Raw genomic sequence first — 22,861 nt, 5'->3', positions numbered from 1 at the left:
TATTGGCATGCTTACCATAATATTTTAAACAATATTGGGCCATAATTGCAGCTGCCTTCACACAAACCCTTTGTATGCAGTCCACCGTAACAGGTTTGCAGTCGAAGTTCTCCCAGAAGTGCTGGAATATATTTAAAATAAAGTCTGTAGGTTTTCCCTCTTTCTTACCTATTTGCACACCTATGATCCAAATGTTTTGTTGTCTAGATCATGAGATCTGCTCGCTGAGTGACCTGGCCTCCTCCTCCCATCTTAAATACTGACCTATCCAATCCAATAGTCGAGGTCTCATGCATGTTCAGACTGCCTTCATTTGAGGTTGCTGTTTGCAACATCCAGTGACCATTTGTTTAGGACCAGCAATAGATGCACTGAGCATCTTAAACTCTGAGTCGACAATGTGATGCAGTCAATTGATAGCAGCCATGATGTCAGTTATTGACAGTGCCTTGTTCAGCCCTCCAGCTTGGTCACTGCTAGCATCAGTCACGTTGTTGTTAGCTTTCACCTCACCACTTATTGCTTCCTCTGTTATAGAACTTTTGGCTTTATTCAGTTTCACAATGCCTCCGTTGCGCATCTACAACTTACACCACCAAGTGTTGCAACTTCCTTATGGCAAAATATTAGGCCTGTTAAATGATTCATTTTTAAATCATGATTAATCACTGAATTGCAGTAGTTAATTGTGAATAACTGCACTTTTTAATAGCAGTTTTAAAATTCCATAATTTTACATTTCAAAACAGTTTTAAATTTCATATTAACAAGGTAAAGCAGTTCTGTGTTTTGAATTAAATGAATGCAAAGAAATCTACTGTATGATCTTGATTTTTAGATATATTTCTTTTAAATCAGTTCTGCACTGCTGAACTGGTGGTCAAAGAAACACAACAGCAGCACGTAATTAATTCTGTGAGACCCAGACTGTAGACCTACTCCCGTCTTTTTGAGGGGGGCAGGGGAGCTTCAGTGGGAGACAGTACATTAACAGTATATGCCACATAAGAGGTAAACATCACCTGAAAGCTGGAAACCTGAAGATCAATTTGTGTCAGAGTTTTTCTAGTCATAAATCTGTAATCAATCAATCAATACATGTAAAAAAGTGCATAGATGGTGCCCAAAACTATGAAGAACTAACATAAAGTGGACATTTCTGTAAAGTGGAGACTCATGGGTACCCACAATACTCATTTTTATTGAGATATCTTGAGGTAAGATGTCAAGGGACCTCCGTGAAAATAGCCATACTGGTTTTCCCATGCCAAAATTTAGTCTAACTTTGGAGCATTATATAGACGTGTTTTATCCACCTTCCTGAGAAGCTAACATAACATGGTTGATACCACTGGATTCATTAGGTCATAACACAGCTATCTATAGTCTCTGAAAGACAGACGGCAGTGAAAAGAGTATCACAATTAATGAGATTTAAAAAAAATAATGCATAATGCTATGCATTAACAACAGCCCTACAAAATATATTCTTTAAATGTATCTCTTTAGAGTAGGAAACATCCTCTCTGAATATGACTATCCCATTTAAAAAAAGTAAGAATTCAGCTAAAGTCACATGCTTTGTCAGCTTATTCAGAGAGGTTTTGTGGCTCTTTATCACTATCATGCTACTTTCACCATGTCCTCACATAATTCAGTTACGTGTATAAACAATAATGGAGTATTTACATCAGACTCTTGGTTATTGCATGCTGGCATGATGCATATTGTCACTGCTTTTGTTGTTGTTGTTGTTGGTGTTGTTCCTTCACTGTTATATGTGGCACGTGATAGCATTATGATGGCATTGTGTGTGCAGGCACATCCTTATGAATATTAACTCAAGAACAAGATGCGATAGAACCTTGAACATTACAGGTGTAAGATGATCTGATTAGATATCAGGACACCTTGAGGCATCAGAGTGCATATTAATGAGTCTAAACTGAAAGACAAGAAGGAGACAAGGACATCTTCTTAATGCTCTGCAATGCACATTTATATAAATACCTATTGTGCAATGTGAAGTCATAATGACATGATATATTTGTGCCACTTTACCACACGGAATATACCTCCCACCATTTAACACACAGCTAAATTATGACTGCTAGTGATAAGCACAACGTTTGTGTTACAAACTGGTTTAAACTTATATAGTGTGTGTGGACATGTACCAGTCAATGGCAAAATATGTAGTTAATCTATGTTAGTGCTGCACGATTTGGTAAAAATGTGCGATTGCGATTATGGTGGACAATATCGCGATTTGCGATTGCGATTACAATATAATTACAATAAAATGTAATAAATAAATGGTATCATGAGTCTTTTTGCTTGATTCAGTGTTTCCCCTACATTATATTAGGGGGGCTCTGACCTGACATAGTTATTGTTATGGACAGACAGTGTGTCAATGACCATCAACAGACTGAGCACAGTCAAACACGCTGCTCACACAGCAGCGCAGCACGGAACTGTACACACAGTGGAGCGAGCCTGTGTTGCTTTCAGGCGTTGTCACGTAAGTGACAAATTCCAGCGCCATAGCACAACACAGCAGCATGTCAAGTGGGCCGAAACCGAGCAAAATTCCTCAATTTTTCATTTGTTATGGAGTCCATGATTTCCCTGTGACACTTACAAATGTTTACTTAACTGTGCTTGGATGTTGTTTTATGAGGCTCTGGCGGCTTTCAGTTCTCTCTTTGTCTTCAACGTTACAGCCAGGGTCCACCGGCTGCAAACGTAAGCATCACGTCAGCGTAGCATCGCGGCGTATTCATATGGGCTCCACTGACTGCGTACAGAAGCGACACTTAGAGAAGCCGAGCCGAGAGGCTGCATGTAGGCTGCATGAAATGTTAAAGCATTTTCCACCTAAGTTATTACATATAGTTATTTGAGTTATCTACAAGTTTACTGTAGCCTACTGTTTGTCATCTACTTGCTTTGTCCGTGGCGGACATTTACACAGTGTCAAGGATAAACATGGGTAAATGCATGAAAAAAATCATCACATATCACCTCTGATAATGGTTTATTCATTTAAAAACACATTGTGCACATTTAGCACACTATTTCATGTAGTTTTTATCTGCTGGAGGGTCGCGTAGGGGAGCGTAGCGCGACAAAAATAGAAGAGCATCCTAAAATAGAGAGTTGTCGCGTGGCAGACGGGGGTTGTTGCGCCGCTCCCGTTGCCAGTGGAGCCGCTGTAATTGATGAACGGGGGGCGAGCTGCTGCGGGACTCACGCTGCAGACATGTCGCGCCGCTGACGTGCCCGGTGGACCCCGGCCGTTACACGGCTCAGCTTTCTCTCACATGCACTCTTCCTACTTTTCCCTGTGCTGTGCTGTCTCAAGTGTTGATATAGATTGGTCGTGTTGCCGCGGGACGTGGCGACTTTAACTTTTAAACTTTTACACAGCACGTCTGTTCAATGTCGCCGTACCTGAATCCAAAGTATCGCCATGTAACAGACATTTTTTTCGCCACCAACTCAGGCTGTTCTTGGTCAAGCTCATGCTCTTCTTCAGCATCTGTGTTGGTCATTGCTGCACGCTGGCTGCATGCACCAAGATAGCTTGTGGGCGTGATGTCAACAAACTCCACACGCTACAGGAGAGGCAGTCACGTTCACAGGCACACACGTTAACATTTATTTAGCCTACATTAAATCGCAGATCGCAGCCTTTAATGCGGTTATGTAATCACACAGCCTGACATCACGATTGCGATTAGATTAATCGTGCAGCACTAATCTATGTGTAAGCTGCATTATGTAAATTGTAAAATCATTTTTGGAGTCTGACGCATAAGGACCTAAAATTGAATACTGGTGCTTGGGCAGTTACTTCCGGCACAAGACACCGATGAAAGAAGCAGTCCTTTCACGTCAGCATGATATGCGGCCAGTGTTATTGTTTAACAACACCTGGGGCCTGTATCACGAAGCAGGATTAATGTCTTAGCGAGGTAACTTCAGGATTAACCCTGGATTTTTGGTCTCACAAAGCCGGTTCAGTTCTTATCGGGCTAGATCACCATGGTAACTTACTCTGAACGGCTATCCTGCTCCGGAGCAGGGTAACTTCAGGGTTCAATCTGATCCTATAGACGAATTTGGTGAGCGACTTGTGTATGCTGCCATCTTGCGGCGACGCCATTGCTGCGGTGACATGTGTCAGTCATCAATTCATTATGCTGTCATTGTGAACTGACTCTCTACAATGACAGCATCATGAATAGCTGGATTGATGATGTTAGACAGTGGCCTCCGGTAACTGATGAAGGTATCTTAAATGACAACCGATATTAATATAGAAATTAATCATTTGTTTGACCAATAAGCAGTAAAGATTAGAGTAATAGGGAGATAATAGACTGTATAATTAAACACTGTGTAATATAACGTTAGCATACGTTACGTGAGCTGATGTTAGCAAGCTAGCAGCGTGACATTTAATCATTATGGACAGGCTACGTGACTAAAAACAACAACACATGTTTGTGTTTTGTTTTAGGTATTCAAGAATATTTTATTGATCGCCTGGCCTCAGATGACCAGAAAAACAGCAATTACAGGTCTCTGACTGAGGGTCAAAATTACCTGAGCTCCAGATGGGTCGGGCAAATTTTACACCACCTTTTAGACGAACATCACATCATACTGAAGGCGATCAATATTGATCGCCTTCAGTATGATGTGATGGTCACGTAGCCTGTCCATAATGATTAAATTTCACGCTGCTAGCTTGCTAACGTCAGCACACATAACATATGCTAACGTTATATTACACAATGTTTAATGATACAGTCTATTATCTCCCTATTACTCTAATCTTTACTGCTTATCGCTCAAACAAATGATTAATTTCTAAATTAATATCGGTACTCATTTAAGATACCTTCATCAGTTACCGGAGGCCACTGTCTAACATCATCAATCCAGCTATTCATGATGCTGTCATTGTAGAGAGTCAGTTCACAATGACAGCATAATGAATTGATGACTGACACATGTCACCGCTGCAAGATGGCGGCATACACAAATCGCTCGCCGAATTCGTCTATAAAAAGCACCACCCACTGGCCAATCAGCTGTTCGGGAAAAAAAATAACTCCGCTGACAGAAATGCAGCCCAGTCATGACGGGAAGTTTAATTAATTTGATTGATTTTGATTTGAAAGTTTATTTTGAACATTAAAAAAGAAAAGAAAACAACAACAACAGACAATGAAAAGATTGTTCAAAAAGGAGTGGAAAGAAGTCGAAATTTCATCCCACCCCTTCATAAGAAAGAAACTGATCATTTGCAGACACTTAATAGCACCATTAATTAGTGCCAACATTTTGTTTTGTTGGAGGAAATGATCCCTGTTAAAGATAATGGGCCTAATTGACAGCTTTGCTGCTGGAAATGTGGAAAGTAGCCTATCATGTCTACACTTCATGGTGTTTGAGGGATAGGTAGCCTATATTTTGCACAGCTGTTAATTTCTAACACAGCTCAATATCAGGATGATTTTATTCAGACTATCAATTTGGTGTTGATGATTTAATTGTGGCGTCAGCTTTAAGCTTTATTGTAGCATATATAACATTATGACAAAGAAGACCAATTTATCAGACGCAATGATGTTAGATGATAATTGTATTATACACGCAATTCATCTGCGCAGCATTGATTTCATGGGATTCAAGGGTGTGATCAGTGTCAGATGCACAGGTACAGGTACTGTAGCCACTTGAACCAGTGATGAGTAATTTAACCTACACAATTTTATTTGCTACCTTATTTTGTCTTGATTTTTCCCTCTCTCCTCCTCTATTTCTTCTTTCCTTACTCATTTTTTTTTCTTCTCTATTATGTGATTTCACTGATGGTTTGATTGATGATCGTTATGTATTGCCACGCATGTTTCCTCCTCCTGCAGCTGCCACGGTGTTGGCCTTTTCTGTAATGTTGCTTTTCTCCTCCTCATATTTTAGTAGAATTAATCTCTGATCCTCACTAGAAATACTTTTTCCCCTCACATACGGCGCTCTGTGAGGACGCTCAGTGACGCTCAGTGATGCTGCACTTCTCTCATGATTGTGATTGGCCCGCTGCGTGCGTGTTCACGGCTGTTGATAAAGCAACACTGGGTTGAGTTACCGAGTTGATATCCAGCATCGTGATACCGATTATCCTGATTGCCATTGTTAGGGTTAGTCAACCCAGGATAGGTCTGGGTAACCCAGGAAAGGTTGATCTCGCTTTGTGACACAGGCCCCTGGTGGCATCAGGGGGAAATGTGGTGGGACAACAACGAAAGTTACAGAAAGCACGGTGGGCGGGAGGACAGGTGGATGGGTCAAACAGGGATGGATGCCAGGGGGCAGGTGTTCCGTGCCTGGATGTTTGTAAAACCAAACTGTTTTGTTTTTTTGTTTTTTTCTAAACCCAAGCACATGCTTTTGTTGCCTGAAAATATGCGTTTGTTGTGGTGCATTTATTTCGAAAGAGAATGTATGCAAAGTGTACGTTTCCTGTGAAAACGGAAGTGTATTTTGAAAACAGACAATGCATGTATAAGGGTGAAGTTGATGCGGCGTCACAGAATGTCAATAACCAATGCACCCAGGGTATCTTAGAGGTCATATGCCGACGTGAAATGTCCATGACCAAACGTCGATATATGACAAGGTCTGGGTGAGAATGTGTTGGTAAACCCTGCTAACATTTTTAAAGCTGTGTCCTCCAGCAGCATCTGTCATGTTTCATTCACACATATGACAAAACACACCACTCACCCAGAGTGTGTACATTATCTTGCACACCTTGTGGCAGCGGGGTAATGACAGACCTCCAGTCAGTCAATGTTGGATTCTGTCTCATTCATTGTATGTCTTGTAGCTTTACCTGCCAATGTGTCTGATTCTGTACAAAGAGCAGCGTGTGTTTGAGAAGCGAGGTGCAGGGTGGGAAGTGGCTCAGCTACAATAAACCCTGATTGTTTGAAGCAGATAGCTATTAGCTGGCAGAGAGTGGGAGCTATTATGGTGGAAATGAAGCATTGTTAAAGAAACATAAGACTTCCCTCAGCGGATGATAGCCTCCTGAAGGGGTCTCAGATTAGATCTCACAGGTGCAGTTGGGAGGGGAGTGCTGATCATTACACTGGGAGAATTATAGCGGCTCATCAAATCTCCTCAGGAATGAATATTAAGTCTTATTACGAGGAGGATAGGGAGGGAGGAAGCCACTGATGTGAGCAATTTATGAGAATTGTTTGGGTTGTACCGTGTGGCTTTTTACAAGAAGTTTTCAGTCTGCCAATGGACTCACAGTGGTGTGACAGCACTAATGCACTGCTCCACATAAAGACATGTTGAAAGGAAATATGGCTAAAACTCAGCTTTGAAAGATGGAATGACTTTGCTTTGGGGAGTGCAGAGCTGTGTGAGTGAATGTCCCTGTCTCCATTCAGAAGTATAAGACAGGTTTTTTCTGCCTTCATGTCAGAGTGAAGTACAGTGAAGCAGAGCAGTGAACGGGGAGAGATAAAGAGGGCGAGTGAATTTCAGATTTATTCTCTGGCTATGAAGTTGTACTTTCTGCTGTCAAAATCACTGCAGCTCTGTGAAATAAAACTTGGATTTCATGACTGAGATAAATCTGTGACACTCTTCTCTGGGCAGAGAAACAGGATTGCTGGGCAGCACATACTGTATTCACATACTGTATACTGTAATATACTAGGCTATATACTCATAACATACGTAAATACCTTGTAGAAGCACATCATTAAAATAAACACTACACAGCAGTGAAGTCTACTTATAGCAGAACTCCAAAAGAAATGTCCTCTCCGCGGAGAGGGAGACCCGGGCCTCGGGAATATGTGCAGGGCCGGGAGGGCGGGCTCCACGGAGAGGGAGGCCTCCGTGTTTGAGACGGCAGCAGGAGGTCGGACGCTCCCAGAGAGGGGAGAGGGAGAAATATAACAACATAAGATAAAACAGGAAAAACCTGTCTCCCTCTTTTATTTTATTTTCAGCGTTTCAGGTGGAAAAGTTTTGGTGACAGCATCCATAAGCTTTATTGAAACGTGCAGAAATATGGACAAAATGAACGCGGAGCACGGACAGAAGGCTCTGTCCGTATCCGGATCCGTATTTAACGTTGAGCATAAATGGACCTTTATGCTTACATGGTACATATTTCTTTCTAATTTTGTACATAATCAAATTACCACATACCTTGTGACACACAGAGAACAGTGGACCAGGAGGTTAAAGAGCTCAAGGCAAAATATAATGACTCCGCCGTGTGTAGTGTGCAGTGTAGTCTGTTGTGTGCTCTGTACCTGAGGTACTGTAAGGCACCAGGGTATGTGCCTATGAAATGCACAGAGGGTGAAAAGAATGACTGCTGCAGGGACCCACATATTAAGTTTGAGGTAGCCTATGAGGTAGTTTGAAGTATGCCAGAAACAAATTAGTTCGTATGACATGTTCTCCAACACATTCTTACTTCCAGCTCGTCACATATCGCTGCTTGTTCAGTGGATTTTTAACGTCTATGTATGACGCTCTTGGTCTGTTGTTAACCCTCTGGGACGCCATGTCAATTTAAGCCTGTTACATGCATTGTAGCTTTATAAAATACACTTGTGTTTTCACAGGAATTGTATAGTTTATGCTGGATGGATGTATATAATCTTTTTCAAAATAAACTTAAAATGTTGGTAAGTCACCTTGTTTATACAAATATTGGCTTGTACAACAAAAGCACATGGTCAGGTTTAGAAAAAAAAAAAACATTGTAGTTTGGCTCATACAGGAAGTGAGCATCAGGCTTCCGGGGCTGTAGCGACTCTCCAGCTCCTTATATTACGTTGTTTTCCAGCAGCATGTCAAACTGGCGTCATCCAGCGACATTATAAACTGGGTGTTTCTCAAAGTCAAGGAAGGATCCTCAAACAGATGAATTTGAAGGACACTATGTCATTGACCCCCACCGAAGGACTGTTCCAATGTCAAGGATCCTTCCGAGTTTCACGGAGGACTGAGTCCTTCTTTCAGAGAAACTGGAAGGATGCATGTGTGGATCCTCCACGGGTATAAAATCCCCACAATGCTTTGCACACGATTTGCTGGAAGTAAGGGTGGGGCCTCTGCAATGAAACGGAGCCCGGAGCTGGAGCTTGGCAAGATTTTGATAAATATGCCATTTATTTGGATCAATGTCTTCAGGAGTTTTTATCATACAAACGTGGAAAAAATATTGACAGAAACCTCATAATTTACACTTTTCATTGCATCCACTGCCAAATAATGACATTTTTGAAATAATGTGATTTAGATAAAACAGAAGTTTTGAAATTAATTATTAACAGCAGAGATGGAGCGCTAAGTGTCCCCCTCCCCTCCACCTCCCGCTATTCACATGACAACGACATGATAATTGCTTTCATTCTGTCATTTTCAATAAGTGCATTTTTTGGGGGAATCATGGTGAGAATGGCCAGAGTAGACACATTAGAATATCCTGCAGGGCAAAGCAACACTCATTTGTTTTGAGGTGAATTTATTTCAGTGGATTACCCGGCGGTATCATGTACAACCGGTGTGCTCAGTTGTTTCTGAGCAGCGCAGCTCATCAGATCAGATCCGTAGTTCATATTATTGTAGGGCAATGTGTGGTGACACACAGAAAATATGGATCACTTTGAAATGAGTGACTCTGTGTGTGAGTCTGTGTATATACTGTAAATGATAACTTAGAACTTTTTTCAGCTGCTGTCTTTACTCCTAAATATGATCCAGAAATATATTCTCTCTAAAAGTCACATGATTCTGACAATACTAATACATTTGTTTAAAACTGTACAACATTAGAGAGTGCCAAAATTATCACAGTACCCTAAAACCCCCTTAGTTTGCTGAGGATTAATGATGATCACATGGGGACACTTGTTAACCTGTTCCAATGTGTGTTCACTGAATGCTAGGGAGGACTCTTGCCTTACCTCTGCAGGATCCTTCCTTGGGTGGATGGGTCCTTGACTTTGAGAAACACCCACTGATGCCGCCTAGTGTTGTCTCATACCACAGTGAAAGAATGGCTTTTCTCATCTGTGTCTGACACAGAAATCCCTGATAGAGTGGCAGTATGTGATGATTTTGGAACGAGAATGGGTTGTGTTCTCTGACCACATCAAAAGACAAAGATTTAGTAGGTCTGTATGGCAACATTCAGAGGTGGGACAAAAAATGGCCATCATGCAGAGCGAAATAGTTTGGTCTCCTTAAGGGCACTTGTGTTGTTGCACCCAGTTGTGACAGAAATAGTTGTATTAAGAATGAATAAAGAGAGCTTTAGAAAGAAGTTCATGCCCTGCTTACTTTCTTACCTTCACATACCTGACCCATCACTGTGTCAAGAAGGTATGAATGTGATTTTTGGTTACAGAAATTGTTGGAGGAAATTCTGACATGGTGTAGGGGAAAGGTACCCTGGAAATCCAGAGTTTTCGCGAGAGCACAATTTGAATTTGCTCAGCGAGTCACTCTGGCAATCAGTAATGATGCTTATTACCTATGCCCATGAAACCAAGCTACACCTCGGTGTATCTGACACAGGCGGGCCAGAGGTGAGCTAAACAGATGACGACAGCGCTGCAACGACAAATTGCGGAATCAGTCAGTAAACATTGCAAGATGACTACGGATGAATACCAGTTGTTTGAAACGGCTTTGGCCGCTACAATGAACGAGTTAGACTTGGCTTTTTCTCTAAAAGAGGAACAGAGGACGGCGCTCGAGTCTTTCCTTTGCAAGAAGGACGTTTTTGCTGTTTGGTCATAGTGTTATCCAGTTGCGTGCAGTGATATGTTCAAATGCATGCTTGGTGCCGCCCCTCAAGTTGAGCCATTTTCATTACTCTTGGCCAGACCCTAAATCTTTCTAGATTTGGGTCTGGATTTCCAGGCTAGGGGAAAGGAGGGTCAGATGCTACCATTGGTCAAAGCACCCCAACACCTTTTTCTGGTCCTGACTGGTTCAGACATGTCCTGTGGAGGCTAATAGATTGATTTTATTTGATGATAAACATTGTGGTCCATCAACATAAAACTTGCAAACTCATTGGCCATGTTGGAAGATGTTTCTTGTTATAGGTAGAAAAAAAAGGACCAAACACAGCAACACACCTTTATACATCAGTTTGGATGATATCCTACAAATTAGTACACCACGAATGATGTTACATCCTTAACACCAAGTTAGGTAATTAACATAAAGCTACAAAGGGTAGGTTTCTCCCAGTCTCACTCTGAAGTCATCAAAAAGCGGTGCTTGGTCAGTCACTTCTGGTGTTAGACACCAACAAAAAAGTCGTCCATTCACATTGGCATAATATGTTGTCGGTTGACATTATTGTATAACAGTGCCTGGTGGCGTCAGAGTGAAATGTGGTGGGACAGTAACAAAAATTAAGGAGGCAGAAGTCTGAATAGGGCGGGGGGGAGGGGTGGTGGGTTATGAAAATTACTGGCTCATCATTACATGGGATGTATACAAATTTTGGTGCATTATAGCAAATTTAAAATCCTTGTTTGTTCCATCACTGGATGCAATTACATTTTTTATTCCTGTTAAACATAACATGGATGAAAAGGAAAATAAATATCCCTCATCTAATTTTTTAATTTTTTATTTTGACATTAAGATGTTAAATAAGTGTAATGAAGTAAGATGAGAAAGGTTATTTCATGGCTATTTCTTTTCCAGTAAAAAGTTTAATCATAGCCTCAGTCAAAAAGAAAAGAAATACAGGAGAAGAAATCCTGTCTTTACTTTCAGTAAAAAGGTGGCATGTCACTATGTTAAATCTGTTAAATATGGCTAGAATACGACTGATTTGGCATTTTATGTTTTTGGGCTTGAAGGCTTGGTGGCCTCTGATGCAGAGATGTGCTATGACACAGGCTGGTTGCTTGCTGTAGCACATTCTCCATCATTTACCAATTGAAAATGGGATTGGCAGTGTGCTAAATGGCTGTGGATGGAAAGGTTTGGAGCCAAAGCAGAAAACAGGCAGTTAAGTGAAGCCAGAAATCTCTGCACCTGCACGGCCAAGTGATTATTGAGTCTGTGGTATGACTCAACATCCATCCAACCACATTTGTTATTCTCTTTCATTCTTCGCAGCCTCTGCTTCTGAGGATGGTCTTTCTATCACCCCAGGGGGCCCTCCAGAGAACGGTGCCAGCCTGTACCCCACCACCCAGGACATGGGCAGGAGGCTCCCCGTGGTCACCACAGCTCCACCTGTCAATGTCCCAAACCACTACCCGCTCTACAGGAATCCTCCCCAACACCAAGTCCCGTTCAGCCCTCATGGTCAGCAGAGCTACTTTGAAGACAGCAGGTTATCCAGCTCTCAGCCCACCCTCTCCACCCTGCCATCCCGGACTCCACTGGATAGCGATGATAAAAGGTCTTCATATGAGAGTGCTGAAAGCTCCAACATGCAAACAACGCTTGTAATGCATGCATTAGCCCCCACTTCTCACTCCAACACTCCTGCTCCAGACACCAGCGGGGTTTTAAAAGATCCAGAACATGCTGCCACCATCCCCTCTGCTGCTACTGCTGCAAGGGAGGAAGATGAGGAGAGCCCAAATCAGCCTGGACTGAAGCAGAATGTGAGGCCTGGCAGTGATGAAGAGAAGACAACCACCACCCTAATTACCACCACCGTCATCACCACCATGCAGAGTCCAAGTAAGATTATTATTTCTTTTATACCACGAAGTATAAGAAATGTATTATCATATTCCTTTTAATAATTTGACTGCTGCGGTGTGCATGGTTAGTTAGTTATTTTATTGACACAAATAGATATAATATTTGGGTAGAAACAATATACAAAAAAAATATTGCATACAACAAATACATCAATAATATCATGCATAATGTGTGTGTGTGTGTGTGTGTGTGTGTGTGTGTGTGTGCAGTGTGTGTGTCATTAAATTGGAGAGATGCAGAGGGCTGCAGACTGGAATCGTACCTGCAGAAAAGACTAAGCCTTTGTACATGGGGCGCCTGCTCTAACCACTAAGTCACTTACGCCCCACGGTGTTCCTCAAACTTGACAGTACAGTTTTTACTGAGTATCACCAACCATGACTGGTAAACCGATCTACTGCATTACCTTCAGTGAGTTATTTGGTCATTGTTTGCCAGTTTGTTTGCTGTTGATACATTCATGGAAAAGTTTGGTCTTATTTTGAAGCAGAACATCTGTAGAATAAATCCATACATGACATGTTATGATTCACTAAGGTTAGGCATGATTCAAGATAAGTAAATCCCAGTTTCTAGCCCCACTAACAGTACTAACAACGCTAGCAACTGCAACAGTGCTAATGGACCTAACAGTGTTAACAGGAGGGTGGGCGAAATGCCTCTGCATAAAGCTGTCCCACCACCGTGTTTGGGGATAATGTCATCAGCAGTGTCCTCTGTATCAGTGCAGCCCCAATATATGAGACCAATTCGGATTATCTTCCCTATGCACTGCCCTGCCAGTTGCAGGATTTGAGCGCAGTTTGAATCTTTCACATTGTCACGCCCTCTTGTCGCACCAGTAGCTTGCTCTGCATTGCAGGTATCCCAGAATGTTTTGTGCAGCAAATCAGTCACTTCCAATACACAATGAATAGGAGTGAATTCCTGGTTGCACATAGTGGGGCTGCACGTGCACCTGGTCGGACCGGCTACCAAAACATTTAACAGAGAAACTTGGATAACAGCACACACAGAGGAAGTGTGATGTTCAGTTACAATGCCATTAAATTATTTATGCATCTTTTTACTGCTGTCATGCATACACACTGGACACACAACATGCCCTGCAGTCCTTGTTTTCTACCCACATGCCCCCAGACACACCTGGCAGAGATCTGCATTCTACTGAGTGCACTTTTGTAGCTCTTATTCTGTCATCACACCCTCAACTAATATCTTCTCTATGTGCACCTGTCACGATCACACAGCCATGGGGCTGAAATAAAGTACAACAGCACTGCTGCTTTACTAACCCGTAATCGAGAGGTACAAACAGGGACCACAGTATGATACTCTCAGATTGTTGGTTATGAAGAGAGTGGATATGGAAAATAAAAAAATCAGGGTGGTGACTCAGTGAACTGTTCAGGTCGGAGAGAGCAAGATGGAAGCAGTTTGATTAATCAGCTCATCTGTGTGCAGGTTGACGGCAAAGCTAAGGCACGCAGTACTGTACACAAAATCCCAGGCACAGGGTGAATGGCAACACTGTAATGCAGTAATAATGTTGGAGTGGACACTCCCTGAGGTGAAGTGCCGAGGGAACACTGAGAGGATGTTCTTCTTCATGAAGAAGCACTTCAGCAAAAGTTTACTTTTTAGCTCAGAGAGAGGGAGGGATGAAGGTGGTGGAGCAGAAAACCCCAAAGGCCACTAGGAAATATTCTGTCCTCAGCTGTCCCATCGCAGGGGTTAGTTGCTTAGAAAGGCAGCCACAAAGGCGGAAAACCTTCAAACAATGTCAGATAGAGTGTTTGTGTGTTTATAGCAATGTCTGTGCTTGGACAGTATTTGCATTTACAGACATTGCTATACTGATTTATACTGGTTTGTTAATCTTGTCCTAAACAAGACTAATACCCCATTTACGCCTGGTATTGATGTGTGATCTGTATCTGTATATCTGATCTGGATCAGGAAAAACTGGAGCACACTTGGAGGTGGTCTGGCTTGCATTGTTGTGAAATCTCAGCCAGGTGTATATACATATGTACAGTGTGACCATATTCTTAAAGCTACAATGTGTAACTTACGTGGCTGTTTATTAGCAAATATCAACTATTGCTTTCATAAATATATATTTGCTAAAGTGTAATGCAATTCACATACAAATGGAAGCTTTCTCATAGGCTTAGAATGATTTCTCTCTATATACACAGGCAGGGCGCGGTTTGCTGGAGGCTGCCCTCTTGCTTCGCCATATTTGAATACAGTGGCCGAAAGGGATATATGCGCTTCACCTTTCGCGTTTACCTAGAACTTGCCGTTCTCTGGAGACGGTTAAGGTGAAGATCAATCCGGGCGCTTCTGCTTGAACCTGTTTTGTACTTTTATGATTCTGTCACACTTTAAATGGAGGAGCACACACGTTTTGCCCCGTAAAGTGCAACACACACCACCGCCATACGCCGCACGTCAAAACACCCGCCTCCATTATATTCTATGAACCAACCCACACTGGCGCTGGCCGACGCTTCGCGCTGCTCTGCGCTGCTCTGCGCTGCTCTGCTTCAGCCCACTGCTCTATTTCCAGCACGGCCGGCGCTCGTGGCGGCGCTGTGAGAAAAGCCTTTTATGTACGTTTCGGCCACCGTAGTATCAACTTCGGTTGTTTCAAATTTTTAAATAGACGACTTTGATAAGAAACTCACCCGTGAATCCAAGTTGTTGTCGCCTCAAAGTTTTTCCTCTTCTTCTTCCGTTACTGGAAAATACACGTCGATGGTGCCGCTGCGCGCCGCTGCCAGTGTGTGTTGGGGGGCGGCACTTGATGGCCACAGCGCCGCGCCGGTGGCGGTGTGTGTTGCACTTAAGAGGGAAACCATGCAAACAAATAAAAGAAAAAGGTCAGATAAGCGAGGACGGGACAAAATGCGAGTGAATATCGGCATTGCTTATTCCAGGTGGAAAGAACTCCTGTGGAAAAACACTCTGGAAATGCATATATTATAATCATACCAACCTATATTTGCCACACTGTACCGTGACTATCACATAAAATGTGTTATTTTAGCATTACTGTGCTAATGTTTGCTCGTGTTACCAAAACAACTACAGATAAAACACTCCTAACATAACGTTATATCTCACAGATAACCTATATGTCACTGGTAAGCTATAACATATTGTAGTGTCCGCCAGGACGTGTGGAAAGGATGACGCAGTTTTTCGGCAAACCACCGTTTATTACTGAACAGTACAGGTTACTGTTGGCTGTAACTACGCCAAAACAACCAACAAACAAGAACTTAGCTGTAACTCCAACTGTGCACTCCTGCTCGCTCCTCCAGCTCGCTCATACACACACCAGCACGCGCACTCACACATTGCCCTCATTCCCATCACACTCGCACCCCGCCCCTCTACCTATACTCATTCAATCCCAAACATGCCATTAACTCACAGAACACTGACATTATAACAGAATATTTACTGCAGGGTTGCTACAATATTGTAACATGGTTTAGATTCCTAAATAAATATTCACCTCATCGCTAGATAGGCCTACTCCTGAAAAACTTGAAAAACTCGTGGATGATACCGTCTCTGTCTGCGCAAGGCTTTTTGTCCTACGAGGCCACTGTCACTTACCCGATGGGAGGGGTGCGCGAGTGAGCCCTGCAATCTAGAATTTGACCGCTGATGTCACTGTTACTCACCATTTTTACACACTGAGGCTTTAAAATAAAAAAATAAAGATAACAAATTAAAGGTTACTTGACTCCACCTCTTCCTGCTCTCTCAAGCTGTCCCATCAAAGATCTTAAGAGCAACCTGTCCTCTATGTGGGAAAAATAAGCAGAGCATTGCTACAGGAGAATATTGAGGGACTGCTACTACTTGCAGGACAAGTCACATGACCAAGAGACATGTTAAGTGAAATCTGTTTTATTTACACAGCCCAAAATCATAAACTGCCTCACAGGGCTTAATATGGAAGCCCTCAAAGGCAAGTGAGGAAAATGTATTCTAGAGATCTATTTAAGTCTAGGCTAAACTGTTTTCTCTCATCTGTTTATGACTGAAGAACCTTTTTTCTTTCCACTCCAAAAACAGGTGGAGAAAAAAAAAAGTTATGCCGGCAGGTGTTTTTTAATTTTTTAATTTCTTAATTTTGTTAATAATCAACAAAAGGCTGAAGTGAACCACTACCTCATGCTCTGGATAGAGCTAAAAACATTCATATTTTTTTCTAGGTTAGTTTAAATGCACTCTACACAGGGTGAATATGTTTTGTGTCAGCTAGTTATGTAATGTGTTACTGCCACCTCTTTCTTTTGGCTTGAAATGTATCTCAGTTGGTACTAAAATGCAGTTAGCAAGCTAGCTAGCTGGTAAACATATTGTTTATGGTTAACCAACAGCTACAACTTAGGTTAAGTCGACAGCAAAACTAACATTTGTTTACTATAATAAAGTGTGTCCCTGATACCATGACTTACATTTTCACAGATTTTGACCAATGATCCTGGCAAACCTTTGAACTGTTGGGGAAAAAAGTACTTGGGCAATTAAAAAAAAAACACTTTTTTTCCAAGGAGGAAAATAATCATAGGAAAGTTTCAGTATGAAGAAACAGAATGAGAATATTAGGCAGATAGTTATCAGCCAAGTTAGCAAGCTTGTGGAAAGTAATTTACAGTTGGTCATGGGACCCTTGCCTTGCATGTTGTAGAGGTGTCTTGAAAGTATTCAGCATCACCTCTCTTGACCTGAGACACACCATGAATGTTGACATGTCTGCCATATCTGCCTACCTAATGTGGATATTGAGATGTGATCGCCATGGGAGCACATACAAGATAATGAGAGCACTTAGTAATATTTGCAAAGGCCTGTGATCAGATGTCGGTATTCACACAATGTTTATACCATTGTGTGTGTGTGTGTGTGTGTGTGTGTGTGTCTGTGTCTGTGTGTCTTGTGTGTCTATCCACACTGCTTCCATGAGAATCATTTTCATGCTACTGTATGTCCCTGCAGTTCCCTGCCAGCTGAACCTGACTGGGCCAGAAGGATACATAGAGGCTCCACCACAGACCAGCTCAGCTTTTCACTCCACTATGGACTGCAGCTACATCATCACCGTCTATATGGGCTATGGAGTGGAGGTCCAGGTAAGGGACGGACCAACATCCATCTATCTGTCTGTCTTCCGATACTGTCATGGAAAATTCTTATTTAGTAAACATACTGTTCTACAGTTTTTTTCTTTACTATGTGAATACAAAATTGCTTACATTGTGGTCTCCGCCACACTAGTTTATTGGCCAAAAGTCCAAAGTACATGGGTATGATATAATTTATTTATTTATTTATTATTAAAAGTTATGGTATCAATGTTTAAAACATGGCTGTCAGATCTGTATGATATTCAATGAAAACTAGGTTTTCATAGGATACCTCATAGACTTGAGGTATTGGAGGGTGGCTAGCACCTCCAAGTAAATCCAAAGTTGTCTTACCACAGGTTGTGTCTGGCTTACTAGTATAAGCCACAGGTAAACCTGTGTTCAGGAATCAGTTGGGTTTGTTCAGAGTTGGAGTGCACGTGTATGCAGTACCTTCTTCATGATCTCAGCAGGGAGAAAAGGCTGGTATCCAGGTGGTTGAAATCTCTAATGATTCTCTGCCTTATTCTTGCAATGCCCAAAGTAAAGATCCTTTAGGCAAGGTTTGTTACCAGTCAGGATGCTCTCGATGGTGCAGGAGTGGAAATTAAATGGTATTCCCCAGTACTTGATTTCAGGGGGGTACCTACAATTTTCTCAACTAATATATATATATATATATATATATATATATATATTTATACAACAGTTAGTTCCGGCCCTGCAATCTGATTGGTTGAGAGACAGTAAAACCGTGATGATATTGGAGTACAACATCACGGTTATTTCACTGTGTATGTATCACTCCGCCTCACAGCTGTTTGCAATTAACAGTCATATCAAAACTGACGGTTAGTGTCAGTTAGGTCAGCAGTTGCGTTGTAGGCTAATTAATTCATCCACTGTCAAACAGCCAAAAATATGGATTTATTTCCTAAAATAAGTTTTGAATTGAAATATGAATGGTCATCAGAGGAAGGTGAGGGAGAGGAGAAGCTGAATCCATCTGAGCACACATCTAGGTTTGTCAGTGTTTCATCAGCGGAGCTCAATGACTTGGAGAAAAGCAACATACTGTCAGATCAGAAGGCAGAGTCGGCTGTGCCTGTGAAGCGACAGTCCACCATGCAGTCACCAGAGACTTATTTCACTGGCTGCACAATTAATGGAAACGTGCAGATAAATGTGTGTAAAGAGTAAGTGCCTGGCGCACCATGTCTGCGTTACATAGCAACAGTGACAGCGGAGTCCTGAGGGAACTATTTTTGTTGGCGGAAGACAAATAAAATGCTTAAATTATCTATTTTGTCCTCATTTTTCAACATTTCAGCCTTGCTTATTTAACTGTTGAACTGTTGTCACAGCTGTGACGATATCACAGTACAACATCACGAGCTCGAGTGTGATATTGCTTATATATATATATATATATATATATACATATATACACACACACACACACACACACATATATATATATATATATATATATATATATATAGAGAGAGAGAGAGAGAGAGAGAGAGAGAGAGAGAGAGAGGAAGGATACTCAGAACCGAGGGGTTGATCTACCAGAAGGCAGCACTGCAGATTTTCAGGACAGCTACAAATACCTTGGGGTCCTGCAGGCAAATGGGAATGAGGCTAACCAACTGGACATTGTGTTGATGGACAAACAACAGAAGAAGGCAGTGGTGATAGATGTAACAGTCCCGAGTGATGGTAACATCAGGCAGAAGGAACATGAGAAGCTCAAAAAATATCAAGGACTGAGGGGGCCCCCTTGAAGGTCAAGTTAATTTTATTTAATTTTATTTTCTATATAGCACCAGATCACAACAGAAGTCATTTAAGGTTGCCTTTCCTATAGAACAGGTTTATACCATGTCCTTTTATTAAACAAACTAAATAGCCTTATGTTATTTATCTTATGTCATTTCTGTCTCTACATGGTTGCGCGTTTACAATTCTCCTCTGCCCTTTGTATCACTCATGGCGGAGTTCGGGCCCGATACGCACACACACCCACACACACAGACACAGGTGAGCACACTAGAGCATGGCTCAGGACGCATTTTCCTGACTGAGCCCGACCCAAGAAAGAGACAATTTTAACCAAGCCCGGCCCGAACCCACAGTATGGCACTAATGGAGCGGAGCCTGTGTTGCATACAGGTGTTGTCATGTAAATAACAAATCAAGCACTTAAATAGGCCATAGCACAACACAGCAGCATGTCAAGTGGGCCGAACCTGGGCAAAATTTTTGATGTTATCTGACCCCCCAGCTCCCCAGCGATGTGACTATCGCACATGCGCACATGGCTATGTTTTAACGATGTATAGTGCAGCCCTAATATAGTGTAACTATGTGTGTGCATGATCTACACCCCCATGACTGACAGTCGTAACTATGGACATACTGTTTGGGCATTTAAATGGATTGCCTTCCTGGCAGGGTGACAAGCTGACACCATAATCAATAGTGTGTGTGTGACCTATACTGAGCTTAGTTTTTATTTATACACTGTGTTGTCCTGGTGCATGTAATGGCTCTGGACCCACTCCGACATTGTCCATCTGTGTCCAAATCACTGTCGCTGTATGAGCTGTTAAAACACTGAGCATGGTGTTGGCCTACTGTCAGATGGATGGCTTCAATTAGCATTTTAATTTTTCATCAACAATAGTTCTCCAGCCGTCTGTGGGCCAGCAGTGCAGAGATATACAGCTTATATAGCAGCTGCTCTGACAGGAGCGCAATTCACTGTTCATTTTAAAAAATACAGTTCCATTGTGCTCCTCTTCATTCTACCATATGTTTGGATTTTATAAGAGGATTTTACCAGAAATACGTCATAGATATCCTACAACATGAAGCATGCTTTCATTGTTCAACACATTCTGAAATAGCTTATGTTTCCTCACATGGATGACAAAATAAAAAGGCTTTGAATTATGAGATCAGTATGGACATTTTCCTCATGTTTAGGTTATCAGGAGATTTCACTTTATAAAGATAAATGTCAATCAGCTCATAATAGCCTTTAAAATGTACCATTAAGAATTCCCATTGTACATAAATTGTAAGTCTCATCTTAGAGAGAGGTTTTAACTTCATGGATTTTGGTTGAATGATCTTTATTTAGATTGATGTGTTCTTTCTATTGTACTGAATATCTGCATGTAGGCAGCATGAAATTACAAACAATTCTGTAGGTCTGACTATGAAATAACACCAATAGCTAAATCCAGTTTAACAAGACAGTGCAATTTAAATTTAATTCAAATAATACAAAGAAGGGTACGATATTGTAACCCTTGTTCTATTAAGGTGGAGCCCTCTGCTGGACTTTAGGTAGTAGTCTGCTGCAATCATAAGCATGCATTCCCCTCTGAAATTTACATAAATGTAGCTGGTCAATCAGGAAGTGCCTACCTGAATTTGTGCAGACACCACAGTATACAAGGCAGCACCGCTGTCTGCTGTCCTACCGGACTCTATGGGAACCGTGGATGGAGCCCAATGAATAAACACCCTATCGTAACATCCACCAAGACATGCTGGTCCTAATTCCAGTAGCTCACCTACTTCCATTCAACTTAGGCTATCAGAGCAGAGAAGAAGATGGCCCCAGCCAACCCCCTGTTAGAATGCAACTGAACTGAGTGGAGCCACGGCCTAAATTTGCTGGGGCTGAAAGACAAGCAATAGACACCCTGCAAATGACATTCACTGGGTCATCAAGGAGCATGGGTACACATAGGTGTATCATGAACAGATGGGAGCGTTAGGTGCAACACAACTGACATACACCCATCCCTTTTTGCCAGTCCTATGTCAGTCCAGCGAGCACTGACCCTGAAGAAGAGCCCAACATGTCCAAGAGAAATATAAGAACATATAAACAGAAATGACATAGACCACAATGCTGCTGTACATATGTCCCCGACACTCATTCTACAGAGCAAGGTTGCTGACACTGCCATGCTGTGTAGAGTGTGCATGAACTATAGCGGTGGACCACGGTGGGAGTCTCTTTTTGCCTGCCCATAGGCTCGGGAGACGCACTTGTGAAGCCCTCTCATCTGGTGTCATTGGAGGTCACAAACCACCTCCCCGGGCAGGTCCCTCTCCATCCCATCAAGGACGTATCAGTGAGCACTGTGACATAGGAAGTCATTTATCCCAACAGTGTTCCCTTCACCAGGTGTTGTGGAACTCCTAGTATTGGAGGTCACCCTCAACTAAGGGAAAATGGATACCCAAGCACTGCTTGTTCTTTTTACCATCCAAGCAAGGGCAGACTGACTTGGAATGGGCAGTGGCCCTGAACTGGCAGCTGCCATGAACCCAAGTGCCTGCATGACCACCAACATTATCACCAATGCACCTTGCTGCAGGGCCATTTGTCTGTGTTGAGGCAGGGTGGCTTGAAATCTGCACATGTCGAGTAAAACCCCAGATACTCCACCTGATGATACGGTACGGGGCTGCTCTTCTTCCAGTTGATCAAAAATCACAACTTGGTGGGGTGGAAGATCAACAGGGCTGTGTGGAATATCACCCAATTCTTGGATTTGGCCATAATGATGAGGTCATTGGGATAAAAGAAGACCCTCACACATGTGCAGTGGCAGAAGCGCCGCACCCACACTTTTCACGAAAGTGCCAGGTGCCAGGGAATTGCTGAAAAGCTATCCCCTGGAAGACAAACACAAGAATTTTGACGCGGTAGTCCTTAAGGTCTGCACCAGTGATGAGGCCAGAACATAACAGGTTTCTGAAACAGCGACTCCATTCCTGGAATGGGCCGTGAGTAAAATTGCCATTCACTGAAAAGAAAAAGGATAATAGACAGTAATAGTGTTGCCTTATATACTGTGGGGTTTGACACATATTTA

At 42.2% G+C, this 22,861-nt stretch overlaps 1 protein-coding gene across 4 annotated transcripts in view; it reads left to right on the top strand.

The window, feature by feature from the left end:
- The window catches only part of LOC125889077 (seizure protein 6 homolog), a 469,538-nt gene that overhangs the window by 139,883 nt on the left and 306,794 nt on the right, over positions 1-22,861 (top strand). For all 4 annotated transcript variants that reach the window (XR_007449397.1, XM_049576748.1, XM_049576749.1 and 1 more), the window contains exons 2-3: positions 12,205-12,780; positions 17,830-17,963. Coding sequence is in view for 3 of the 4 variants with exons in the window: in XM_049576748.1 (XP_049432705.1) it covers positions 12,205-12,780; positions 17,830-17,963 (710 nt within the window). In the remaining variant the exon portion in view is untranslated. The remainder of the gene's footprint in view (positions 1-12,204; positions 12,781-17,829; positions 17,964-22,861) is intronic.

This window comes from Epinephelus fuscoguttatus, linkage group LG5, assembly GCF_011397635.1.
Source record: "Epinephelus fuscoguttatus linkage group LG5, E.fuscoguttatus.final_Chr_v1".
In the NCBI taxonomy this organism is placed as follows: Eukaryota; Metazoa; Chordata; class Actinopteri; order Perciformes; family Serranidae; genus Epinephelus; species Epinephelus fuscoguttatus.
The sequence above is the reverse complement of the archived record's forward strand: the minus strand, read 5'-3'. Positions and strand labels throughout refer to the sequence as shown.